Here is a 22,439-nt window from a genome sequence, read left to right as displayed (position 1 = left end):
CTCCCTCCTCCCCACCCCACCCCCCAGAATGTGAGTCCTTCGGGGCAGGGTCTGTGTCCTGTTTGTCTATGTGTCCCTCCTGGTTGACACACAGAAGATGCTCGAGGCACATTGGTGGAACGAGCAGAATGCAAATGCCAGGACTGTGGCTAGTCGTGGGTGATGGGCTGGAAGGAGAGCAAGTGTCCAGGTCCACACCTCACAGAGTGTTTCCTTAACCCGCTGGGGAGCGAGGCTCACCCCAGAGAGAGGCAAAATATTAGGAAATCAAATGAGGTGCTGAAAATGACAGGTGTAGTGACTCTGGCCACTTCTCTCTCTGGGACTCGGTCCATCTGTACAATGACAAGGTTGGACCAGATGGTCTCTGGGGATTATGGTAAAGGGAGCAGGATTTTAGGGCAGGACCGACTTGGGTTTCAACACTGCTTCTTCCACTGGTTAACTGTGTCGCCTTATATCCATCAATCCACCTCTCTGGGCACATCTCTGAGGTAAAACAGCATGAATGACACCCACTTGGTAAGACTGGTAAGACTGTTGGGTAGATTAAATGAGGGGGTGAGTGGAGCTCCTAGCTCCACGGCCTCTCCTCTCGTCCTTCCTGCTTCTACTGCTTCGGCCCCTGAAGTCCCTGTCCCAACTCTTGACCAGCCATCACAAGCATCCCCCATACCTTTCTCTGCCCCAAGTGGAGGGAAACAAGTCCTCCTAATCAACGACCCCTGTAGTCAAGCAACAGCGGCCTGACCACTATGGGACTCTGGCCTCCTGGCCATGAGTCTGCAGCTGGCATCTCACTGAACATTCACCAAGCTGGTTCATCTTCCTCCTGACACAGGGATAGCTTCCATTTCCCAGCTCCCTTGCACATAGGCGGGGTCATGTGACTCATGCTGGCCCCAGAATATGAGCAGGAGTTACATTAACCACTTCCACGTCTGACTCATTAAAATTCCTTCCTCTTCCGGGCAAAACTTGGAGGGTGACACTATCACTATTTGGAAGGGGCTGGGTGTCCAACTACATCTAGACCTTGGCATGAGTGAGCAATGATGTGCCCAAGACTGGAGGGCCCACTCGTTACTGCCGGGGAGCCCAAGCGCCCCTAGCAGCATCGGATAGCCTGATGCTCCCGGGGGCACCATGTCTAAAGCAGGACGCGTGATCTTTACCCTCTCCCCATCTCAGGGCAAGTCCCTCACTCTCTGGATTCACCCTCCATAAGGAGTGGGAGTCAGCCTTCCCCACCCCCCACCCTCTGCAAGCTTCTAGTGTCCCAGTGCATGTTCCCAATCTCTTCAGGGGCATCTGGTGCTCTTGTGCCAACTGGCAACTTGTCCGCAGCATGGCATCCTGGAGCCCCCACTGGAACATCCACTATGCCTCCTCGATCTGGGCCGCAGTTTGCTCACATATGCCCTAAGAACTCAGAAGGCTCCCCTGCTCTGACATCTACAAGCCCAGGGAAGTGTGTCAGACGGTGACACCCAGCAGATTGCACCCTGGCCCAGCCACCACGCAACCCATGAACTCCCCTCACTGAGCAAACACATTTTATTGGGCCAGGGGACACTTCCTGGCCAACCTATTCCCATCCTCCCTCGTCCTGCTCCCACCAAGCCAGTTCCCTATCATGGCACCTCCCCGAGGCCCCCTTGCCCACCCTTCAGCTCCACTCTGCCCCCTGCCCCCTGTTCCTAACACCTGGATCCCTGGCCTTAAGGAGGGTGGAGAGTTCCTTTTCTTATCAACTCTTTTACTGCCCCCTCCTCCCTGATTACACAGTAATTGGGAACAGAATTCCCCGTAAGGACAGGTGGATGCCTTGTCAGCTCCCAGCCAACAGTTTACAGGACAGACCGAGAAGGTCTCCTTGGTGCTGTCTCGGGAGACAGATCAGGGGCATACAAGCCTGGAAGAAGCAGAAAGGACACCAAAAGGAAGGGAGAGTCACCCTGGGTCAGGAGCCTCTGAGAGGCTTGTGAGGTGAGGCCAGGGAGACTGGAAGGCAGGCCAGAGACGCCGGCACTCCGCCCAGCCCGTCCCAGACAGCCAGCCTATGGGGGTCCGGAGACCCCCAATCTAAGCCCACACCTGCCAGACCACAGAGGCCCAGGTGCTCCAGAAAGCCTACTCTGGAGTCTGGAAGCACCAGACCTAGAAGTCCAAGAGGGTTTCTGGGAACTCCTTTCAAACAGCAGGGTGGCCCGGATCTCAGCTGGCCCCGGGGGCCCAAGGGTGGCACTCGAGCCTTCCAGAGACTGCCCAGAGCCAGCAGGAAGGGGCCACAAGTGGAGAAAAGGCAAAAGTGGACATCTCCTCTTCCTTCCAGCTCTTTGCCTTGTTCCCCACTGACAGCGACCTCAGGGGCCCCAGCCTAGCCTGGGGATTTTGAAAGCAACCACGCCGGAGAGGACCCTTTGCAGCACAACTGAAACCAGCAGTGGCCATGGTGGCTCCCTTCCTGCAAGAGCTCTGAGCCCATGGGCATGGGAGATAGCGTATTCCAGCTCTCCCAATGTGACCTGCCTCCTCCATCCCAGGAGTGTCCCCGTGGAGACAGAGCTGTGCTTGGATAATTGGACATGAGGCTCTCCATGCTCCACCTCTGCTTGCCCTTTTGATTCCAGGATTCTCAGGGGAGGAAGTTCGCCACCCTCCACCAGCATCGCCCTGGGCGCACACAAGGTCCCCCTCTGCCCCTCCTCACAGCCACCCACGGAGGGCATCACGGCAAACCCTGCCCTCTGCAAGATATGGAGAGGAAATGCCCGGGGCACTGTGGGGCCCCCAAGAAGCTGGAGCTGTCCTTCTCCATCGAGGAGATCTTAAAGAGGCCCACTGAGAGCAGCCGCGTGGTCAAGACAGAAGGGGCAGGTGGACAGGACACCTGGCAAGCAGCAGGTGTAAGCTCCGGACTGGAGAGGCCCCCACAGGCCCAGCCCCAGGGTAAGTGTCTTCTGGACATTTCTCTCCCACTCCTAGATCCCCAAGAGCCAGCTGGGCTCAGGCAGAGAAAAAGCCGCTCCCTATCAATAGAAGGGAGGACCCCAAAATTCAAAAAGAGGTCAGGTGCTGGGCCAATAGCCTGAAGTACTTTTCTGTCTAGCCAGGACTGGGCTTTTTCAGATTCCAGACCCCAAGGTTCTGTCGGCGCAGATGCAGGGAGGCGGGTTCCTGTAAGCAGGCTACAACTCAGATGCCGGGTCCCATTTATTTACACAGCATTCCTGCTGGGTGGGTGCTAGCCTAGAGCCTTCTCTTTCATTTCAGTAGAAAGGCATGATTATCATAACCTGACAGATGAGGAAACTCACCTGTGAAAGAGAAGAGGTGGATTATGTCCCCAAGATACACAGCCCGTGATGGGAAGACCTGAGAGCAGGACCTGGCTCTGGCTGCCCCCCAAACCCCTGCTCAGCCCGACATGGTCTTCTTCAGGAGCAGGGTTCAGCCTGCAGGTCTCCTGGTGGCTGAAGCTTCGCCTGGGATCTGCCCACCCTGATCACCCTCCCAGGCCAGCAGCCCACCCCGGGGCATGTCCCCAAACACCAATGACAAGACAGATCTCAGAGCTCTCTTGAGAAGCAGTTTGAGGAAGGGCACCAAGGTGGACATGTGCACCTGCGGGGAGGCAGGAGTCCTGGGTGGCCCTCCCCGGCCTCCCCTGGGCTGCCATGTGACCTCTGAAAGGTCTCTTTCTCTCCGGCCTCAGCGTCGCCTCAGGGAATGGGTTGAGTAAGGGAAGAGGAAGCAGTCAGAGAGGTCAGGAGGGTCTGCTGGTGCCTGGTTGTTAGGGAAACTGGAGTATTGTGGGGTTTTCTCAGTCTCTCCCCTTTCACCCCCTTTAATCCAAGGAAAGGCTGGAAAGGCAGCTCCAGGGTGCTCAGGATGTCTTCTCCTACCATCACTGAGCCCCACCACCTCTCCCAAGTTCAGTCTCCCAAGACAGGCTTGCACTCAGCTCCACGCAAGGGGAAAATCCTGGAGGACTCCCTGCCCCTGGGTAGCTGGCAGGTTTCCCCTGCTGCTGAGTCTCTCATAGGAGAGGGTCCCCAGCTTCACATCTGGAAGCTCACTAACACCTTACAGTGAATTGAATGAGCATTAGAAACAGTTCTGAGCGTCTAACCCGAGTCTCTCCTGTTGCAGCTACACAAAATCCATGACTGTCTTCCCTGTCCTAATGAGAGAGAAAGAGGGGTGGGGGAGCGGGAGAGGGAGAAAGAAGGAGGGAGAGAGGGAGGAGAAGCCCAACCCCCCTACCAGAGCAGCTTCCCTTCCCCTAGCCTGACAAGGCTGATGGCAAAAAGGGAGGCACTCGTTTGGAACCTGCCCCCGAAGATGCTGGCAGGCTCACATCAGAAGTCCCGCTGAACCCAGAGCAGGTTTGCAGAAATAGCACTGGTCAGGGTGGGTGGTGCCTGGTGGCTCTTGTGGCACATCCCTGGCTGTTTCTCACGGAACTGCCACAGTCGTGAGCCCACCTTATGGATGATGCCCCCAAGAAGAGCATCACCTGCACACACCATGTGCATAGTTAGCACTAGCATTGCACCCCGGTGGCCTGAGACTGTCCACTCGAGGTTATTCGTGGATGCGGCTTAAATCTATACATCTCCCGTCACGCTGCATTCGAGCATTTCCAAAAGGCTAGTGAAGATCCCGCTGGTGGTTTTCTAGATGAGTTTGAGGACTACGCAGACAAGGCTTATTCGGGTCAAGAGTTCTGTAGTTATTCCTACACTAACTTGCTATTTCTGACATGCAAATAGTTATCCATTTACGGTCACGATGTGAGGCTTTCTTTTAAGATGGATTTTTTTATCTGGGTAAAACAAAAAGCCTATTTGTGAAAATGCTAAGCAAATAATTATACGGATGGGACACCAACATGTCAAGGAACTACAAGCCTAACGTGCAGACATGGCCCACGAGCTGGAGTCTGTGAGACTCTGGGCAAGGAGGATGGGGAGCTGGATTCCAGAAATCCGGTCTCTGAGCCCCCATCTGGTACCACTAATTCACCGGAGGACCTCGGGGAAGCTGCTCCCCTCCCTGGGCCTCCGTTTCCCCATCTGGAACATGAAAGAGCAGGACTAGAATGTTCCTAAGGTCCCTCCCAGCTCAGGGGTGCCGTGACCAATTCCACAACAAATCGGTGGCTGGAAAGCCTCAGTGGTATCAGTCATGGCCATTTTCTGGCAGAGGCTTCCTCCCTGCAGAGGGGAGTGGAGGCTGTCCGAGCCAGGCAGGAGCAGGGTAGCCGGGAGCGGTGAGCAAGAGGGCTACTGGCTTCAGCAGTGTCCGCCTCTCCCCACCTTCCTGGGGCCCCCATCCCCGCCCAGTGCTTGCTGCCCCTGCTAATGTCCCCTCCACGTCTCTGTCCTGCTGTCTTCCCTCAGAGGATGGAAGGCAACAGGACCAGAAATGGTGTGTCCAGGGCCCCCAACCCCAGAAATAAAAACAGAGAAATAAAGTTAACGCTTGAAGGGCTTCGCAGAGTGGCTCACAGAAGGTGACTGGCAAGCATGAACTCTCTCTGTCCCCATCACCTGGACAGCTGGTAAACATAGAGAGCTCTTCAGGTTCAGCACCCAGGGGGCCCAGGAATCAGCATTCTAGCAAGCTCTCCCAAATGACTCTGATATCGGTTGTCCAAGGACCACGCTTTGAGGAGGCTGAGGCCCAGGGAGGCAAAATGGCTTGTTCTGAGCTACAGGGCCAATACGTGTGAGCGTGGGGCCAGCTCGCTCACCTGGGCCAGGGCCAGTGCTCTTCCTCCCCGGCTTCTCATGGCAGTGAGCCTCATCATCTCAGGCTTGGATCCCCCCATGTCTCCAGTCAATGGAAAAATCCAAGTGGTCTACCTGCTTGAAATGATGCTAAGCCCAGCTGTCCACTCACTCCTGAGAGAGGCAGCTCCCTGAGGCTCAGGACCCTCTGAAGTCACAGGAGGTCCAATCACAAGGAAGCCAGACCCGGGGAAGAGAGAGGTCATTTGTGCCACCCATGGCCCCATACAGGGAAATCGTGATGCCTGGGCAAAAGGGAGGGCAAGGTGAGGAAGAGGCCACCCCAATAGCTTCTGATCTTTCTCTCTTTAAACGCCTCCAAAACTTTGCCCTTCCAAAGCCACTGCTCCTCCTCCCCTGCTTCTAACTCCTTTTCCTCTTCTTTCTGCTCCCTTTGCACACCTCTTCTTCTCCTGGTCCTGTTGTAGCAAATCACGGCACACTGAGTGTCTTAAAACAACAGAAGTTGATCCTTACAATTCTGGAGGGCAGAAGTCCGAAGGAGCCCCTGGTGTTCTTCCTTCTCCTCTCTCTTCCCCGTCCTCCCTTCCCAACCACCCCATCTGGAACCCAAGGCAATGGCACTGCCCAGCTACTGGCCCTGGGAATTGGGATTCCTGGCTGAAGCTGCAGCCAGACCCAAGGGTGTCTTGTTGCCTTGTGATGAGCAGCTCTGTCCCAGGGGCTCCCACCAGAGCAGACAGGAGTGGGGTGGAAGGAGGAGAGCTGAAAGCCTGGAGTCCCCTGGATTAGTATGGCTTTGGTCTCTCTCTGCCTGGGCCCCTCTCTCAGTCCCCGCCGCCAGAGCCACAACCTTAAGAGACCATGGAGACGCTCCTACGGGGCACCTGCAGGCTCATTCTAGAATTGAGAACCTGGCTGAATCTTAAGCCCTGTGGGAGTATAAAACAGAACAAGGCTTGGTCCCAGCTTGCAAAAAAGCATGGTCTTCCTGGGGTTTCCCCGCAAAAAGCAGGCCAGAAGGAAAGGATTGGAGCACCAGGGGTTTATGTGGACATGCAAGGACACCAGCACGGAGGTAGCGAAAGCATACAAAGAAGGGATACGTGATGAAGCCAGTGACCATGGTGGGAAATTAAGCTTAAATCCTCTGAGAAATGGAGCAACTATACTCCCCAGAATTATCTGGGCTTTTGAGCTCAGAAATATATATCGTGGCAGTAAGAAGTTGATCTGAAGCATGGAAAGGTCTGAGGGACGCAAGCAGGGCATGGACAGCTTTACTCTAATGACAGGGCCCCGGAATATCAGAGCCAGGGGAGATCAGAGTAGACACACAAAGCATTGGCTGTCATTTAAATTTGATCTATCCATTGTATTCCTCATCCAGGCATGCGATAAAGAGTGACTAAAGTCTACTGAGTGGCAGGCATATCTACTGCTGCACAACGAACTATCCCCAGCCTCAGTGGCTTAAAATAACCATAAACAATAATTGTCTCACTCAGAGTCTGTGGATCAGGAATTTGGGAGTGATTTCACTGAGGAGCTCTGGCGCAGAGTCCCTTATGGGATTGCAGGAAAGATGCCATCTGGGGCTGCAGCCACCTGAAGGCTGAGCCACAGTAAAGGACTGGCTTCTAAGGTGGTCACACTATGGCTGTTGAGTTGGTGGCAGCTCAGTTGGCTGAGGAGGAAACCTCAGTTTCTCCCCATGCAGGGCCTCTGCACGTGCCACTAGAATGTCCTCGCAAAGTGACAGTGGCTCCTCTCAGGGCGAGCAATCCAAGAGAGAGAGAGAGAGCAAAGTAGGAGCTGCATCCTTTTATGACCCAGCCTGAGAAACTTGATAGCAGTAGTCCCATTGCATTCCATTTGCTCTGCAAGTCAACTGAGTTGGGTCCCATTAAAGGAGAAAAGAATCCCTAGGGAGGAAGTGTCCAAGAATTTGCAAACCTATCTCAAAGCCACCACAGGAGCTCAGTTGTGAGTGGGATGATGTAGGGAACAAAACACAAGCTCAGCCTCTGCCCTCACATAGCTTCTAGTCTAGGAAGGGTGACAAATAGCCATCTGATAATCACAAGTGAAAGCAGAGACAGCTGTGGTGTCAGGAAGAAAGTGACATGGTACCAAGGGCCTATGCTGAGGGACGTCTGGTCTACCAGTGAAGGCTTCCAGAGAAGGTCATGGTTGAGCTGCAATCTGAAGGTTGAGTGGGGGGAAATGTGGATTCTCCCCCACTCTTCCATGCAGAGGGAGCCCCAAGGGCAAGGACTTACCAGGAGATGAGATGTTCAAGGGAGCAAGATGAGGTCTGAGAGCTAGAAAGGAGCCCAGCCATGCCGGGCCATCGAGGCCATGGTGGGGTTTCCTATTTTTGCTTTATATCACAAAAGGAATGAAGAGCCATTGCAGGGTTTTAAGCAGGAAATGGCGCAATGACCCATATTAATGAGAACCCCTGGGCTCCAACTGATGAAAACCATCTTGGGTTAGCTGAAATAGAGAAGGAAATGTGTTGCCTTGGGAACATTAAGAAGTAGTTTCTCAGACCGAGCTGAGAAGTAGTTTCTCAGAGAAGGTGGCTGAGAGAATGAGGTATGTTTGGGCCCCGACTGGAGTCTACTTCTTGCTGTTCCTCTTCTTCCCTCACACTGTTCCATGCTGGGATGATGGTTTCTTATTTCAGGGCCCTTATAACTCTTCATAGGTCATCTTCAGCCTCCAGATGTGGAACTCTCTGTTTTTGTTTTGTCTGTTGATATTGTTTAATCAATGGTGTGTTCCCAAAGAGGTCTGCTTCTGGGAAGGTGGCAGTTGTTAACCCATTTGGGGCCAGAAGCAGCCCCTCCACTGTTTACAGGACCCTGTAGCTTTGCATACCTCTCATCTGAGCATTCTGCATCCCTGCACTTGGGCTGGCCATGAAGAGAACAGCCAAGTTCCTCCTCAGTGCTAGGTGTGCAGGGGCAACTAAATACAGACACCCCCACCCCATTGCCTAGGGACAGCACAAAACATGTTTCAGCTCCACCGCCGTGATGTCTGACTGTGCCCCTGCATTGCCACAAGTACAGACTGGAGAGGAATGGGGACAGGAGGGAAAACCCCGTGAAATCAGCCCCTTGCTGCCCTGTGCCAGTTCTCTGTGCCACCCCCCTTCAGTAGGAGTCTCACCAGACCTATGCATGTTGTCACAAGAGTCACATTGTCACGACACAGATAGTACATACAAACCTGACCACGTGCTCCCAGGACACAGGGGAGGGAATAGTGAACTGTGTTTGAGGTCTTCCAGGAAGGCTTCAGAAAGGCGGTGACCTCTGAGATGGAGTCACGCAGAGAAAAGGAGAGGACATGCCAGACTGGAGAAAACATGGGCAGGAGGCCTGAGGGATTTAAAAAAAAAAAAAAAGAGTATGCCTTTTGAGACACGAAGAAATCCAGCATGGCTAAAGTCTAAAAATCCCAGAGCCATGGTAGAGGGGAGGAGGGAAATAAGGAGACGGAAGGTCAAGTGAGCCAAGCCAAGAACTTTGGCCTTTATTTACACACATCGGCATCTTTAAAAACCTATGTTTAGGGGATTGGTGGGTTTCCCCAGGGATGCATGGCCAGAGCTCCATGGACGAAGGGGAGCTGAGCAAGTAGCACTCCGGGTGGGGGACCCCCCAACAAGCATCAACAAAGGAGCTCCACCACTATCCGTATTGTGGGGCTCCCCACACAATTCCCTTTAAACAAAGGACACACCTGCTATTTAAAAAAAGGAAAAAGATATACAAATGAAAAGTGAGTGAGTGTGTGTGTGTGTGTGTGTGTGTGTGCACATCGGCTGAGATCCATAGATAAAAAGCAAGAAAGTGAGGCCATGCACGGAGAAGATAACAATCCTCGCTCTGCTGAGAGAGCGCTTACCTGGTGCCAGGTTGGCAAATCCTCTGCCAATGGGCTTCTCCGTGGTCTTCCCGCAACTGTTTCCCTGAGGGATTTCTTTATTTTCATCTCTTCCCACCCTGGCTGTAGTCTCTTCACTGTTGTTTACTCACACAAATAATCCATGTATATTATAGAAAAATAGAAAACACAGATGCACAAAAAGAAGGTAAAAAGAAGTGTAGCTGTAACTCTACTGTCTCATCACCTAGAATTAAACACCATTAACACTTTGCAAGAAAGATACATAAACACAAAAAGAAAAACTAAGGGAAATTTTTATTTTTACCAATACGGAGGCTGATAGTTCAAGCCAAAAGTGCTCATTATTTAAATTTATTACTTAAAAAAAATGGTTGTGCTTTTCCAGAGATTCACAACAGCCCTCGGAGAAAAGGAAGCATTTGATTGGTTTGAGTTTTGACAGATGAGTACGAGTTCACTAGACAAAGAAAGAAGACAGGCATTCCAGGCAGAGGGAGCAGTGAGTCCAAGCCTCTAGAGAATCAAAGGGCATGCCCAATTTGTGGAATCGAATCTAGAAGTCTTTGGGTGGGACTGAAACAATGGAAATAGGGGTTGGGAAAAAAGCAGAGGATTCTGGAAGGGGAGGACTCGAAGAGCCTTGAATGCCATGCCAAGGAGTTTGCCTTGTATGCTGTGGACACAAGAGAACTGTAGGAAGTCCATGACCAGGCTAGAGAGAAGAGCCCAGCCCAGGTCTGCCCTGCCCTGCGCCCTGCCCACATGCCCAGGCCCTGTCCCCAGCCTGCAGGAGGGCTCCACAGGGTGCCCTGGATCCCCTCCAGGCTGAACCCACTGCCTTCGAAAGGCAAGAACAAGGCCCATTTCCAGAGACTTCATCCAGTGGCAAAGCTCCCTGGGGCCTTTAGCTGAGCAGCCAGGGCCAATTAGCAGACCGCGGAGAAGGAGCAATCAGGGGAGGGAGCCGAGCGCAGAGAAACATCGGTTTATAATTAGGTGGCCTAATCACCTGTGTAAATTGTGTATTTCTTATGATCGATGTGCTAAATGGCTCAGGTTTAATTAAGTTCTGCTGACTCGTTCTCTTTGAAGACCCACTGAAGTGTGATTCACAGCTCACGCAATTAATAACAGGGAGAGGAGCAACTTGAAAGGGGTGGCAGTCCCTGCCACCTACCTGCACCCTCTTCCCGCCCACCCCCTGCCCTGCCCTGGTGCCCTAGGCCCACTGCAGTGGGTGGGCTGCACTGTGGCCACCGGCTCCTTGGCTTCTCTGCCAAGAACCTGGTCACCAGATGCTGGGCCTGGACAGAGCTCAAGGACTTTCTCACTCCCTGTCCTGGGCTGGAAAAGGGGGATCCAGCACCCCCATCATCCTCTCCTCAGGGGCACCCAGGACATCCCAGTCCTTCCTGATGATCAAGAACTTTATCCAGTGCATGGCGCACTCCCACATTGGCTCCTATTTCCAGCTTCTTATTGAATGAGTTTCCTTCTAGTTCCAAAATTCCACTGGCTAAGTGCCATCTTCTATCTTCTTCTCTGCTCCATATCCATCCTTGCTGTTCTCTCTCACCTCCTTCATCCACTGTGGTCTGTAACCTGTGTCTGCCATGCTGGTCCTTCCCGCTCCTTTCCTGGAGCAACCCCCTCCTGCAGGTGGTGGGAAAACTGAAGAGCGGGCCTTCATCTTTCCTTAGCCAACCTCTCAGAAACTTCTCTTCCCATCCCACCCTGCCCTGTATACCTTGGGCAGGTCCACTCTGCTCCTAGTCACCACCCAGAGCTCCTGGGCCTGTCCCCAGCCACCAACAGAGAGGTGAACGTGGGCCAATCCACCCTCCTTCTTATTTGCCCTAAACTTCTCATTTCCCCAATGCCATCAGAGTTGATCCTCTCTTTCCCAGAGATATGTGAGAATTACAGGAAATTGCAATACTGGGGGAAACTTAAAGTTAGACCCAGAGTATGACTTTTCCATGAATCCAGTGCAGAAAACCTCTAAAGTAGCACTATCCACTAGAACTTTCTCCAGGGATGGAAATGTTCTGTACCTATGCTGGCCAATATGGTGGCCACTAGCCACATGTGGGTTATTGCACTATGGCTAGTATGACTGAGGAACTGAATTTTTATTTTATGTTATTTAAATAGCTACATGGATATGGTAGCTACCATATTGAACACTGCAAATCTAAGGAGCTAAATTTTTAACAAGTCCTACCTCTGATCCAAAACTTGTTTCCCTGAAGCCAGATCCAAGTCTATCCGTCTCCCCTGAAACTGCTCCTCTGGTTAAGTCTCATAAATCAAATTTCAGGAAGTCCCACTCACTGGGAGTGATCTCAGCTCCAGGACCCCTCTATCCCTACCACTCCTTTTTACAGTCCTCCAATTTGAGGCTATTCAGTCTAGAATAACATCCCAAAAAGGACTAGGGGACAGTGTTGACTATCTACACCCCAAGAACCCACAGTCAGTCTTGAGGGAGAAGCTTTGGCATTCTGAGTCCTACAGGCTGGTGGACTTGAGGCTCAGCCTCTATCTTTCTACCACTACAGATTTGGAGCATGTCTGTTTATTCCCTGGAGAAGTCACTATAGCCACTGGATACACACTTGCACACACACACATACACATTCATCGCCATTATTGTCATCATCACCACCACCACCATTATCATCACATCAGCATGACCATCATACCATCATCATTACCACCACCATCATCACCATCATCATCATCATCATCATCATCATCATCATGATTATCTCATCTCCCAAAGACAAACATCTATCCTGAGAAGATGTAGTTCAGAACTGATATGAAAACATATTTTTCTAGCTGGCCTGTAATTTGCCAGGCAGCCCACTATCCAGGAAGTCAGAGGTCATTTATTATGTAGAGAAGACGTAGATCCTTTCCTTCTTCAGCCCACCTCCAAATCACAACCTCCGGTCCTGCCAGAAATACGGAAAGGCCATATACATCTTAACAGTTGCTTGCTTAGTTATACAAATGGGAACATGGAAAAAATTATTCTATTAAGGACTCTATTCTTAGCCATGAGCCCTTGTTTTCCCAAGTTTCCTTCTAGAGAATGGAGGAAGCACCTTCTTTTAGTCATCCTCTACAGTCTGTTTCTAATCCTCTGTTCTCCATGCTGCTTGCATTCCCGTGTTCTGGTTCTGGTTCTGTGTTCTCTGTACATAGCTCTGTACTCCCAGAAGAATCTTAACTCCATACACTCCTGGGCACCACAGTTTGCCCAGCCAACCTGGAATCTTCCATCCTGTGAATTTCTGTTTGCAATGTCTTATAAAGCTATACAGTACTACTATCACCTACAATGCTGACTTTGTGAATGAATGACTGCGATATTGTCAGCATGGCTTTTCCGTTTTTTGTACTCCTTCATACAGGCCCTCAGTGCCTACCCAATGCTGGGCACAGAGGACATATTCCGTAAGACTCAGTAATGGATTGGCATTGCCATCTGTCTCTGCATCAGTTCTGATTGGCTTCAGTTCTACCCCTAAACACACCACTAGTTCTAAAATAGAATAAATATGTCTTCTCAAAAATTTTAAAAAGTAAGTAGACTTGAGGAGGGAAAGGGGTTAGGGCAGGAGAGAGATCAGTTCCGATCCGGTGGTTCACAGTCCAGGAGCTTGCTCTGGTGGGTGATAATGTTTGAGCCCTCACTGTCTGTGACTCCAGTGAAGCTCCCAGGGGTCAGTGAAATGAGTCCATGTAATTTGAGGGAATCAAAAATTATTAACAACAAGCTTGAGGGGTCACAGGGAGGGGTGAGGCTAAAGGCAGACTCTGAGATGCCATTTCTAACACAGAGGCCACTGGGCCTGATTAATCCCAGAGATGCAGGAGCAGTTTCAGCAGAAACCTCCCCTCCCTGGCCTTCACCAAGCAAACTGGATCCCCAGGCAGGCCCGGGGCAAGGTGTTTTAAGCCATTCAGCTCCACCTGAAAGGAGAATTTCAGTATATCAGGGTATATTTGGTCTGTTCTCCCCTATTCCACAGGTGTGGAGACTGAGGCCCAGAACATAAATGAAATGTGACCCACGTTGTAGAATTCAGGAACAGAGCTCAGGTCTCTCAACGTCCACTTCAGTGGGTTCCTTCTAGCAAATGAGAGCCGAATGGAAAGCAAGTGCATACACGCACACACATGTGCACACAACACACACATGTGTGCACACACGTGCACATACACCACACACACCACACATGCACACACATACACATGCTCTTCAGTTGTTAAACCATCAAAAGTGAAATCCATTCTTCACCCAGTGTCTACTCCAATTGTACACTTGTAGCAGTTTTAACTCTTATTTGGGGGGAGAGGAGAAAGTAAGCTGGGTAGGAGAAAGGACATCTTAGCAGGATCTCAGATCCACATCCTCTTTCCTAGTCATCCATCTGACCTATGACATCTGACATCGGTCCCCCAAAGTGAAGGGGATTTGGGGAGAGGGTTTGTACTTCTCCTACAATTTCTAAAATTACATCCGGTAGACTTACTCTTCTGACTTCCCTGGCCCTTCTCCAGAACAACTGTCTCAAAGCCCTTCTTCATCCCTCCTGCCCTAACCCCTCCACCTCCCTCACTCTCTGCTGGAGACCTGGTCCGGCTAACCTGCCCCAAGACTCACATGATATCCTCACCTGTGTAGGGAGCATCACTGCAGTCACCCCATCTGATGCCCTTCCAGAGCCCTCTCTCCTTGGTCTTCAGACATGCTCCAGGCAACTCTCTGAAACTTCCCCAGCCTTCTCCTTCCCTTCTAGCACCTTCTCAAGATATGAATCCTTCTCCTACTGCCTCCACTTCTCCCCAACCACTCACACCTCAATCCATATTAATTCAATGTATATTTGTCAGAGTCTCTACAAGGTATCAGATGCCACATTGGGTGTATTTTGGGTAATGCAAACACAAGTCCTCATTCCTTGGCTTCTGCCATCATAATTCTGCCCCAAGGAGTCTTCCTGTGGTCCTCAGTGTCCACCTAAATACCAAATTCCTGACCACATGCCTCAAATCCATCTTGGAACAAGGCAAAGCTAAATATACATGTGTGCATGTGTGCATGTGTGCAGGCCAAGGCCAGGGTCCAGCACCATACCTGGAACATAATAGGTATTTGATAAACACACTAATATTTTCTGGCTTTTCTTTCTCTTCACCCTCTCTTGTTTTTAATTCTATGTGCACTCTTTCCTTTCCAAATCTCCCTTCCCCTGTGTTTACTTGGATACTGCTTGTGTCTGAGCTTCCTCTGGCTCAGGTCAGGTTTTCCAGAAAACAGACTGATAGAGATTTGCTGGAGAACATTTACTGGGGGCTTTTCATGATGTTATTATGTCTTTTCTGTTTTAGTCCCAGAACCATACACTCCCTCTCCAGCTTGCAACTCCCATTCTTCCTCCACGTGCCCAGCATACCTTTGCAGACTTGTCTGCAGTTGCTGCCTCTGCTTTGCCACATCCCTCCTCCCACCACTGTCCACTGAGCCCTCACTGCCTATTCCGTGGGACCACTATGACCATCCTCTGTCCCTGTTATAACGAATCTATCCCTAACATGGACACAGCTGAGCCTCTTTCTCGAGATAGTTTCTTCATCAGGTGTCCTCCTTTTCCTCCTACCTCAAGGACCTGCCTGTCATGGCCTCTCTTGCTGATTTATCTTGGCTGCCTTATGGGCTGCTGAGCCTCTACTCAGTGGAGGCCCCCCCCTTCTCCACATGCACTTCCTGCCTGAGTGATCCCAGCCATTCCCAGACTCCCAAGGCCAAATATATAATGACCCTCTTCAAATTTGAGCCACAGTCCCAATACCCACTTTGAGCTCAAACATATATTTATCTGCCTATTAAAGAGCTTTTTTTTTTTGAATACCCAATAGGCGTCTCAAAGTTAATGTGTCCTAGTAGAATAGCTGATTCCCCTTCATACACACACAGTGCGTAGACCTGGCTTCATGGGCACAGGTGTGACCAGTGTAGTTGCCCACAGTACTGCACACAGATGGAGACCTGGCACTTGGGGTTTAATGTTTATGGTCATCTCAAAGTTCTTAATAATTTGACATGTAAATCTGTGGGTTTTTTTAAAGATTTTATTTATTTATTCATCAGAGACAATGACAGAAGCAGAAACATAGGCAGAGGGAGAAGCAGGCTCCCTGCGGGGAGCCCAATGCGAGACTCAATCCCAGGATCACCCCCTGAGCTGAAGATAGATACTCAACCACTAAGCCATCCAGGTGCCCTGGATCTGTGGGGGTTTTTTTGTTGTTGTTGTTTTTTAGATCTGTGTTTTTTAAGTGAGGTTCAGTGGGCCTAGGAAGCAAGCACCAGGACCCTGGAGCCTTGACTCAATGCTCAGTGCCCCTCTTATCATCTCTCTGTTTCTCTGAGATGGGCTCGAGGCCGCTTGTTTCCCCATTCCTACCCAGTGAACACTGCCTCCTCCATCCTGTGTGACTCTGGGGATGGGATAGGTGTCAGGGTATGTATGGGAGGAGGGTCATGGTCAGGTACATGCATCCTGGTACCAAGTCAAAGTATGGGCCTTGGGTCCCTGTGAGAGTCCACAGTCACCCTGTTAGTATCCCTGTGCCCAAGAGAGCATGACCTTACACAGTAAATTTTAAAAACTAAGCAAACAACAACAACAACACAAAAACACACTGCCAGGTTGAGAGACTGCAGAAGAACAGAAATAGATTTTTCCCTACTTTTTTGAACAAGAGAACCCACATTTTCATTTTGCATTAGGCCCCAGAGATGATGTAGCCAGCCCTGAGTGGATGCAAGTCTGGACAATTGGACTGGAAACAGGTTGTAAGGGACTGACTGCTGGGAAATTCAGTCTTTACTTTGTAGACCAAGACTGGCAAGATTTTCCTGTAAAGGGCCAGATGGTAATTATTTTAGCCTTTGCAGGCCATATGGTCTCTGTTGCAACTACTCAAAGCTGCTTGCAAAAGCAGCCATAGACAATATATAAACCAACAGGAGGGCTGTGTTCCAATAAAACTTTATTTATAAAAACAAACAGTAGGCCAGATTTGACCCTCTGACTATAGTTTGCCATGTCCTGTTGTAGACAAAGGAGAGTTATTGAAGGCATCTGAGTTACAAAAAGGACAAGCACAGGAGTTTCTAGAAAGTTATCTTGACCTCACTGTTCAGGATGGATTGGAGGAGTCAACCTAGGGTGACCTGGTTTTGCAAAATGTTGCAAGACTCTCAACAAAGGAGCCAGTGGCCAAGATTCTGTAGTGGGCAGTAAAACCAGGTAACACAAAAGCGTCATCAGGGTGCCAAACCACAAGATCAGTAACCCACCTTGAACCTTCTGCCATCCAGAGGAAAGAAAGAGCAAGAGGAGGGTCCGAACCACCTTCACCACCGAGCAGCTGCATGAGCTGGAGAAGATCTTCCACTTCACCCACTACCCAGATGTCCACATCCGCAACCAGCTGGCAGCCAGGATCAACCTCCCAGAAGCTCGGGTGCAGGTACAGCAGTCCCCACCCTCAGCCTCCAACCTCAAGGCTTGGGGGCCATGGGTGAGACCCCACATATCATGGACCCTAGGGCTGCCCCAACTGGAATTTCCCATTGCCTTTATCCCTTGAATACAGTCATATTTGCCAAAGATTATTTCCAGAAAATGAGGTCACCATAGTTACAAGATGGTTTCTCTCTGGGAGGTGGAAATGAAGCAAGGGGGCATCAGTGATGGCCGTTGGTATCGGCTTCCTGCCTTCCCTCCCCACCTGGCTATAGCCCCCCCTGCAGCCTCATTCACAGAATAAGTGTTGACAATCTACACCAGTGATCATCAAAGACCAGTGATCTTTTCCTGTAAAAGGCCAGATGGTAATTATGTTGGGCTTTGTGAGGCCATACGGTCACTGTCTAAAACTTTATTGAGGAGCTCTACAATTTGAATTTTGTATAATTTGCATGTGTCACAAATATTCTTCTTTTATCTTTTCCCCAACCTTTTAAAAATGTGAAAGCCATTCTTAGCTCATGAGCCATCCAAAATCAGGTAGGAAGGCCAGATTTATCCTGCAGTCTTTAGTTTGCCAACCCCTGATCCAGATCTCATGGGCATCACTTTGAAAACAGTATAGAGAAGGAAAGGACCATCCATGGTCAGACACCTGATTTAAGTACCAGCTGCCTCATCTAGAGGCTGTCATTTCTTCACCTTGGAGTGTCTATGGCTTCTTCTGTGGTTAGAGATACAGTAGCCCCTTGTCAGTCACCAAGGGTATGTATGTCCCACCTCTCTGCACACCCCTAATTTTGCAAGTACCGTTCTAGCAAATCCAAATCCAATGGTTGCGCTATTGGCTGGCTCTAGAACACTTCTCTACATCACTCTTTTTTTTTTTTCAATCAAATATGATGGACTCATTCCAAATTCAAAAGCTGAGCCAGGGTCCATGTCAACATTTTACACTTGATTTTATCCCAACCTACTTTTCTTCTGGCTAAGGACCACCCGTGTTGTAGACATCCCCCTTTCTCCTCCCTTTCAGAATCAGTCAGGAGCTAAGTGAATAGCACCTGTATCTGCTGTAAAGCTGCCTCGGCAGAAAGGCCAAATACAAATGCCCACATGTCAGGGACAGCCAGGGACCCCGTGAATACAGAGAGCTGCCAATATTCAACCTATAGATGCCAAGGGGCCCACAGGGGCTGCAAGCCGGTGGAACTGCCAGCAGGAAAAAGCCCACGATGAGTTTTATTTCATCTGCACAGTGTTTTAAGCCTCAAAGTGTTCACATAAAAATCGAGATTTCCGCCTTAGATATTGGATGGGCCTGTAATGCCAGGCTCACATTTCTGCATAATGACTGCTAGCTGAAGCCAAGAAGCTGTGCCCTTCGGGCTCTGTTCACCACAGACTCCGCCGCTCCTGCTTACAGGGCATCCAGCTGCTCCGCTCGTGCGTGAGCCCCCAGCCCCACAGGCACTGAAGGTCCTGATGCCTGGTGCCCTCTCAGAGGGCAGACCTCCAAGGAAAATCCTGATGCCATGGAGCTTCCTCAACTGTAAAGTGCCAGTCCCTGGGGGAAGCAGCGGTATTAAGCTTAGGGGGAAGGTAATGGATGGAGAAAGGCCTTGCTACAGATCTACATCCTCTCTCTCGCCCATCCCAGATCTGGTTCCAGAACCAGCGTGCCAAGTGGCGGAAGCAGAAGACTGGCAGCCTTGGAGCTTCACAGCAGCTGAGTGAGGCCGGCTTGGCCCTGGCCACAAACCTGGACGTGGCCGTGAGTAGCTGAGGCTCTAAGTGGGGCTGGGGGGCACTGTCTGCAAACATCCCACCCAGACCCAGAAGTGAGGAACCTCGGGGGCTCTGTGTGCAGTAAAGAGTACAAGGGAAACTCTTCCAGAAAGAGCATGGCCGAGGGCGCTCTGGATGTCAGTGGGACCTGCCACAAGTCGCTGTCCCACTCCATTCCCATGTCCTCATCCACTGAGGGACTATCCCGGTGCCTCTCCTTCCTCCGGGGACTGGCTTGTATTATTGTGCAGGACTTCACAGTCTGAGGAACAGGCAGGCGGGGAGTAAGGGGCAGTGCACAGAGGTTGGGCAGATAGGCTCGGAGTCAGACTGCCCGGATTCGAAGCCCACCTGCACACTTAGCAGCAGTGTGGCCTGTCAGAGTCACGTCACCCCTCGGAGGACAGTAGTAGTTCAATGAGAGTGAAATTGATGAGACATGAAAAAGCTTGGCACCTAGGAAGTGCGCCCCGAGCATGAGCTGTCTGTGGGGTCCACACGTATGGGAGGGCATGCCAGACGCAAACCAGCGGGGACCCAGCAGCATGCAACACGGGCAGGCCCATGCTTACAGGTGTGTGCGTGCCCGCAGTGACACTATCAGGGAGGATTTCTTTCTTTATTCATTTTTTGCTAATGCAGAAACTGGGCACCAAGAAGCAAAGTGACTGTTTCACATCAAGCAAGTCCTGTAAATGCCAGGATTCGGACCAGGTTTCCTGGACCCCAGGGCACACATCTCTCCCCCAACATGGTCCATGCCCAAATCCTGGAGGGAAAGGTTGGGAAGCCCCAGGACAGCCCCAGGTGAAGCTTAGGACTCACTTGTCTCTCCTGACTTTCCTCTTGTGACAGGGCCCCATGCTGCCGCCCTCCGCTCCGCCCCGGCTGGCCCTTCCCACGGGGTGTTATCCACCAGCTCCAGGCCAGCCCGCCTCTGCCTGGTTCCCCGGCCAGATCACCCTCCTGCCTGGCCTCCTGTGGGAGACACAGCCTCTCCTAGGCTCTCTCATTCAGCAGACCTGCATCCCTGCACTGTGCTGCCTTCCACCTGCGAACCCCAAATGGGGCAGCCCCTGTGCCACCTCCACATAGGGATGGAATAACCTCTCGCCAATGGAGCCGCTCCCCTCTCCAGGTGAAGAGGAGGGCAGGAGGGTGCCCGGGACTCTAGGGGAATCGATCTCAGCACCCAAAGATGGCCCACAGCCCGGGAAGCTCCCTGAGCACACCCCGGGGGGGAAGGTTGCATTGCACTCAGAGCAAAGTGAGCAATACGGGAGCTCTCATCGCTCTTCCCAAGTGGTCCTCCGGTCTCAGAAGACAGAGGCTGCATGAGATGCCGAGATGAGCTCTGGAACAAGGAGGACATCATCTTCACTCATGCTTCCTCTAACTCGCTGTGTGACCTCCAGCTCGTTACTCATCATCTCTGGACCTCATCTACAACACAGGCAGTTGGACAAGGAAACTTCTGAGGACCCTTCTGGCTCTTCTTCAGTGAGGTGAACTGTGGTGAGAACAGGGGATTAGAGGAGGCCCAGGAGGGGTTGTCTGGTCATTCCTGATACATTTATTGAGCACCTACTGAATAATCTATAAACGGAACTGGATCTAGACACGAATAATCGAGTCTCGCCCCCAGGAGCTCAGTCCAGGTCGGCCCAAGGGGTCACGCTGAGCTTCCCCTACAAGCAGAACACGCGCTCAGTGACCTTGCAGTTGGCCCATGCCTAACAAATTCTGTATGGCTTTGACGTGAATGTGCAAAGTGGAAGGTAAATATAGGGAAAGTTGGTTTTTTGTTTGTTTGTTTTTTAATTTAAGACAGAACATTGTATCTTTGGTTATCCTGCTGGACTGGGGAGGGATGTTGTATTTACAGTCTGAATAAAGACTATGACAGTAAGCTCTTTTCAGAGTTTATTTTCCAGGACTAGTGCAAGGAGCCAGCTGGAAGGCCAGACTCCCTCCCTTGGGATTGGCCCTGGGGAGCCTGAGGACTCTGCTGTTTCCTTGTAGTGAGACCTTGGACAAATCACATGCCCAGTGTGAGCCTCAGTTTCCACTTCTGTAAAACTATGGTAGTAAGCCCCATCCTGCCTGCCTCGAGAGCAAAGGGGAGGCTCTAAAAGGGAGTGGAAGTGCTGCCCCAAGTGTGAGGTCCAGGCCCATTGGGGATGGTGGTGTCCCCAGATCCCACTAGGACAGGGCTGCTTTGGGTCCCAGGTCTGGAACATGCCACTCCTACCTCCAGGGAGACCACCTCCAAGCTTCCCTTCGGCCTGAGCACTGCCGAGAGACACCCTGCTGTGGAGGATGGGGCCTGCTCCTCCTCACTGGGCCTGCTGGGCTGAGCTCTGTGCCACAACTCACAAGTTTGGGCAATCTGTCCCAAATTCCAGAACCTCTGCAATCTGGCCCTGTCCCCGCTGCAGCCAGGAGTTGGACGGGGAGCCTGTCCTCCTCCCTCTGATCTACTGTAGAAGCTTGCCACCCCGTCACTCTGGCCTGAGCTTTCTCATTTGTGAACCGAGGACAACCATACCAGCTCCAGCCTCAGCCACGCACCCTGCCAGAATCAGACTACGGTCCACAAACGTGACTGGGCTTGGCAACCTTACAAGTGCCAAATCACTCAGCGCCCAGGAGTGTTACACTGACACCTAGTCTCCAGCAAGCTCTAGGTGAAAGGAGAAGACTAAGGGCTGGGGGAGCCAAACAGCCCATCAACAGGGGGTAGGGCTAGGAAAGTGCTCCTACAAACACCAGGTCCCTGGCTGGAGGGGAGGGACACCTGCTTCCCTGAAAGCATCCACTGGGGACGCCTCAGGCATGACCCCTCCACTCCTCCCTGTGCTGCACCACCTCATCCCATCCCCTGCTGGAGTTCACTCCATACCCTCTGCTGCAGCACCCCCTCTCACGATGGGAATGCCCGTGCTTCTTCTCTCTGGCTCCCAGCCCATTTCTCAGGAGCAGGAGAAGAAGTCCACAGCCCCCCTACATCTGCAGGGTCATGAAGCCCTGGGCCAGGCAGGGCACTCTCCTTTTAGACCCCTTGCAGCCATTTCTCAGGCCCTGGTGGACATGAGGATCAGGGACAAGATTGCAGATGCCTCTTCCAGATGGAACAGAAAAGCAGAGATATGCTCCGTCCTGGGGTCCTCCTGTAAGGCTGGGTTCTCCAAAGAAAAAGAACTGTATGTATATATATTTTTTTCCTTAGTATGAGGAATTGGCCTTCATGGTTATGGAGGCTGAGAAGCCCCATGATCTGCAGTGGGAGAGCCAAAGACCCAGGAGACAGCGGACGGCAAAAGCTCCAGTCGGAGTCCGGAGGCAGGAGTAGACCAAAGTCCCAGGTCGGATACAGGCAGAGAGCCATTCTCCTTTCCTCCCTTTGGTCCATTCA

The 22,439-nt window shown here is 51.4% G+C and overlaps 1 protein-coding gene across 1 annotated transcript; it reads left to right on the top strand.

The window, feature by feature from the left end:
• Positions 1-2,759: 2,759 nt before the first annotated feature.
• Positions 2,760-20,230, top strand: ISX (intestine specific homeobox). The gene is made up of 4 exons (XM_055329431.1): positions 2,760-2,952; positions 17,086-17,237; positions 18,897-19,010; positions 19,880-20,230. The coding sequence occupies exons 1-4, from the start codon at positions 2,760-2,762 to the stop codon at positions 20,117-20,119; spliced, it is 699 nt and encodes a 232-aa protein (XP_055185406.1). The 3' UTR covers positions 20,120-20,230.
• Positions 20,231-22,439: the final 2,209 nt, after the last annotated feature.

Source organism: Nyctereutes procyonoides, unplaced genomic scaffold (assembly GCF_905146905.1).
Source record: "Nyctereutes procyonoides isolate TBG_1078 unplaced genomic scaffold, NYPRO_anot_genome, whole genome shotgun sequence".
Classification (NCBI taxonomy): domain Eukaryota; kingdom Metazoa; phylum Chordata; class Mammalia; order Carnivora; family Canidae; genus Nyctereutes; species Nyctereutes procyonoides.
The sequence above is the reverse complement of the archived record's forward strand: the minus strand, read 5'-3'. Positions and strand labels throughout refer to the sequence as shown.

Coding starts and splice junctions, on each gene's coding strand:
- ISX (XM_055329431.1), top strand. CDS start 2,760: ATGGAGAGGAAATGCCCGGGGCACTGTGGGGCCCCCAAGAAGCTGGAG. Junction 2,953..17,085: donor CCCACAGGCCCAGCCCCAGG/GTAAGTGTCTTC, acceptor TCTGCCATCCAG/AGGAAAGAAAGAGCAAGAGG. Junction 17,238..18,896: donor TCCCAGAAGCTCGGGTGCAG/GTACAGCAGTCC, acceptor CGCCCATCCCAG/ATCTGGTTCCAGAACCAGCG.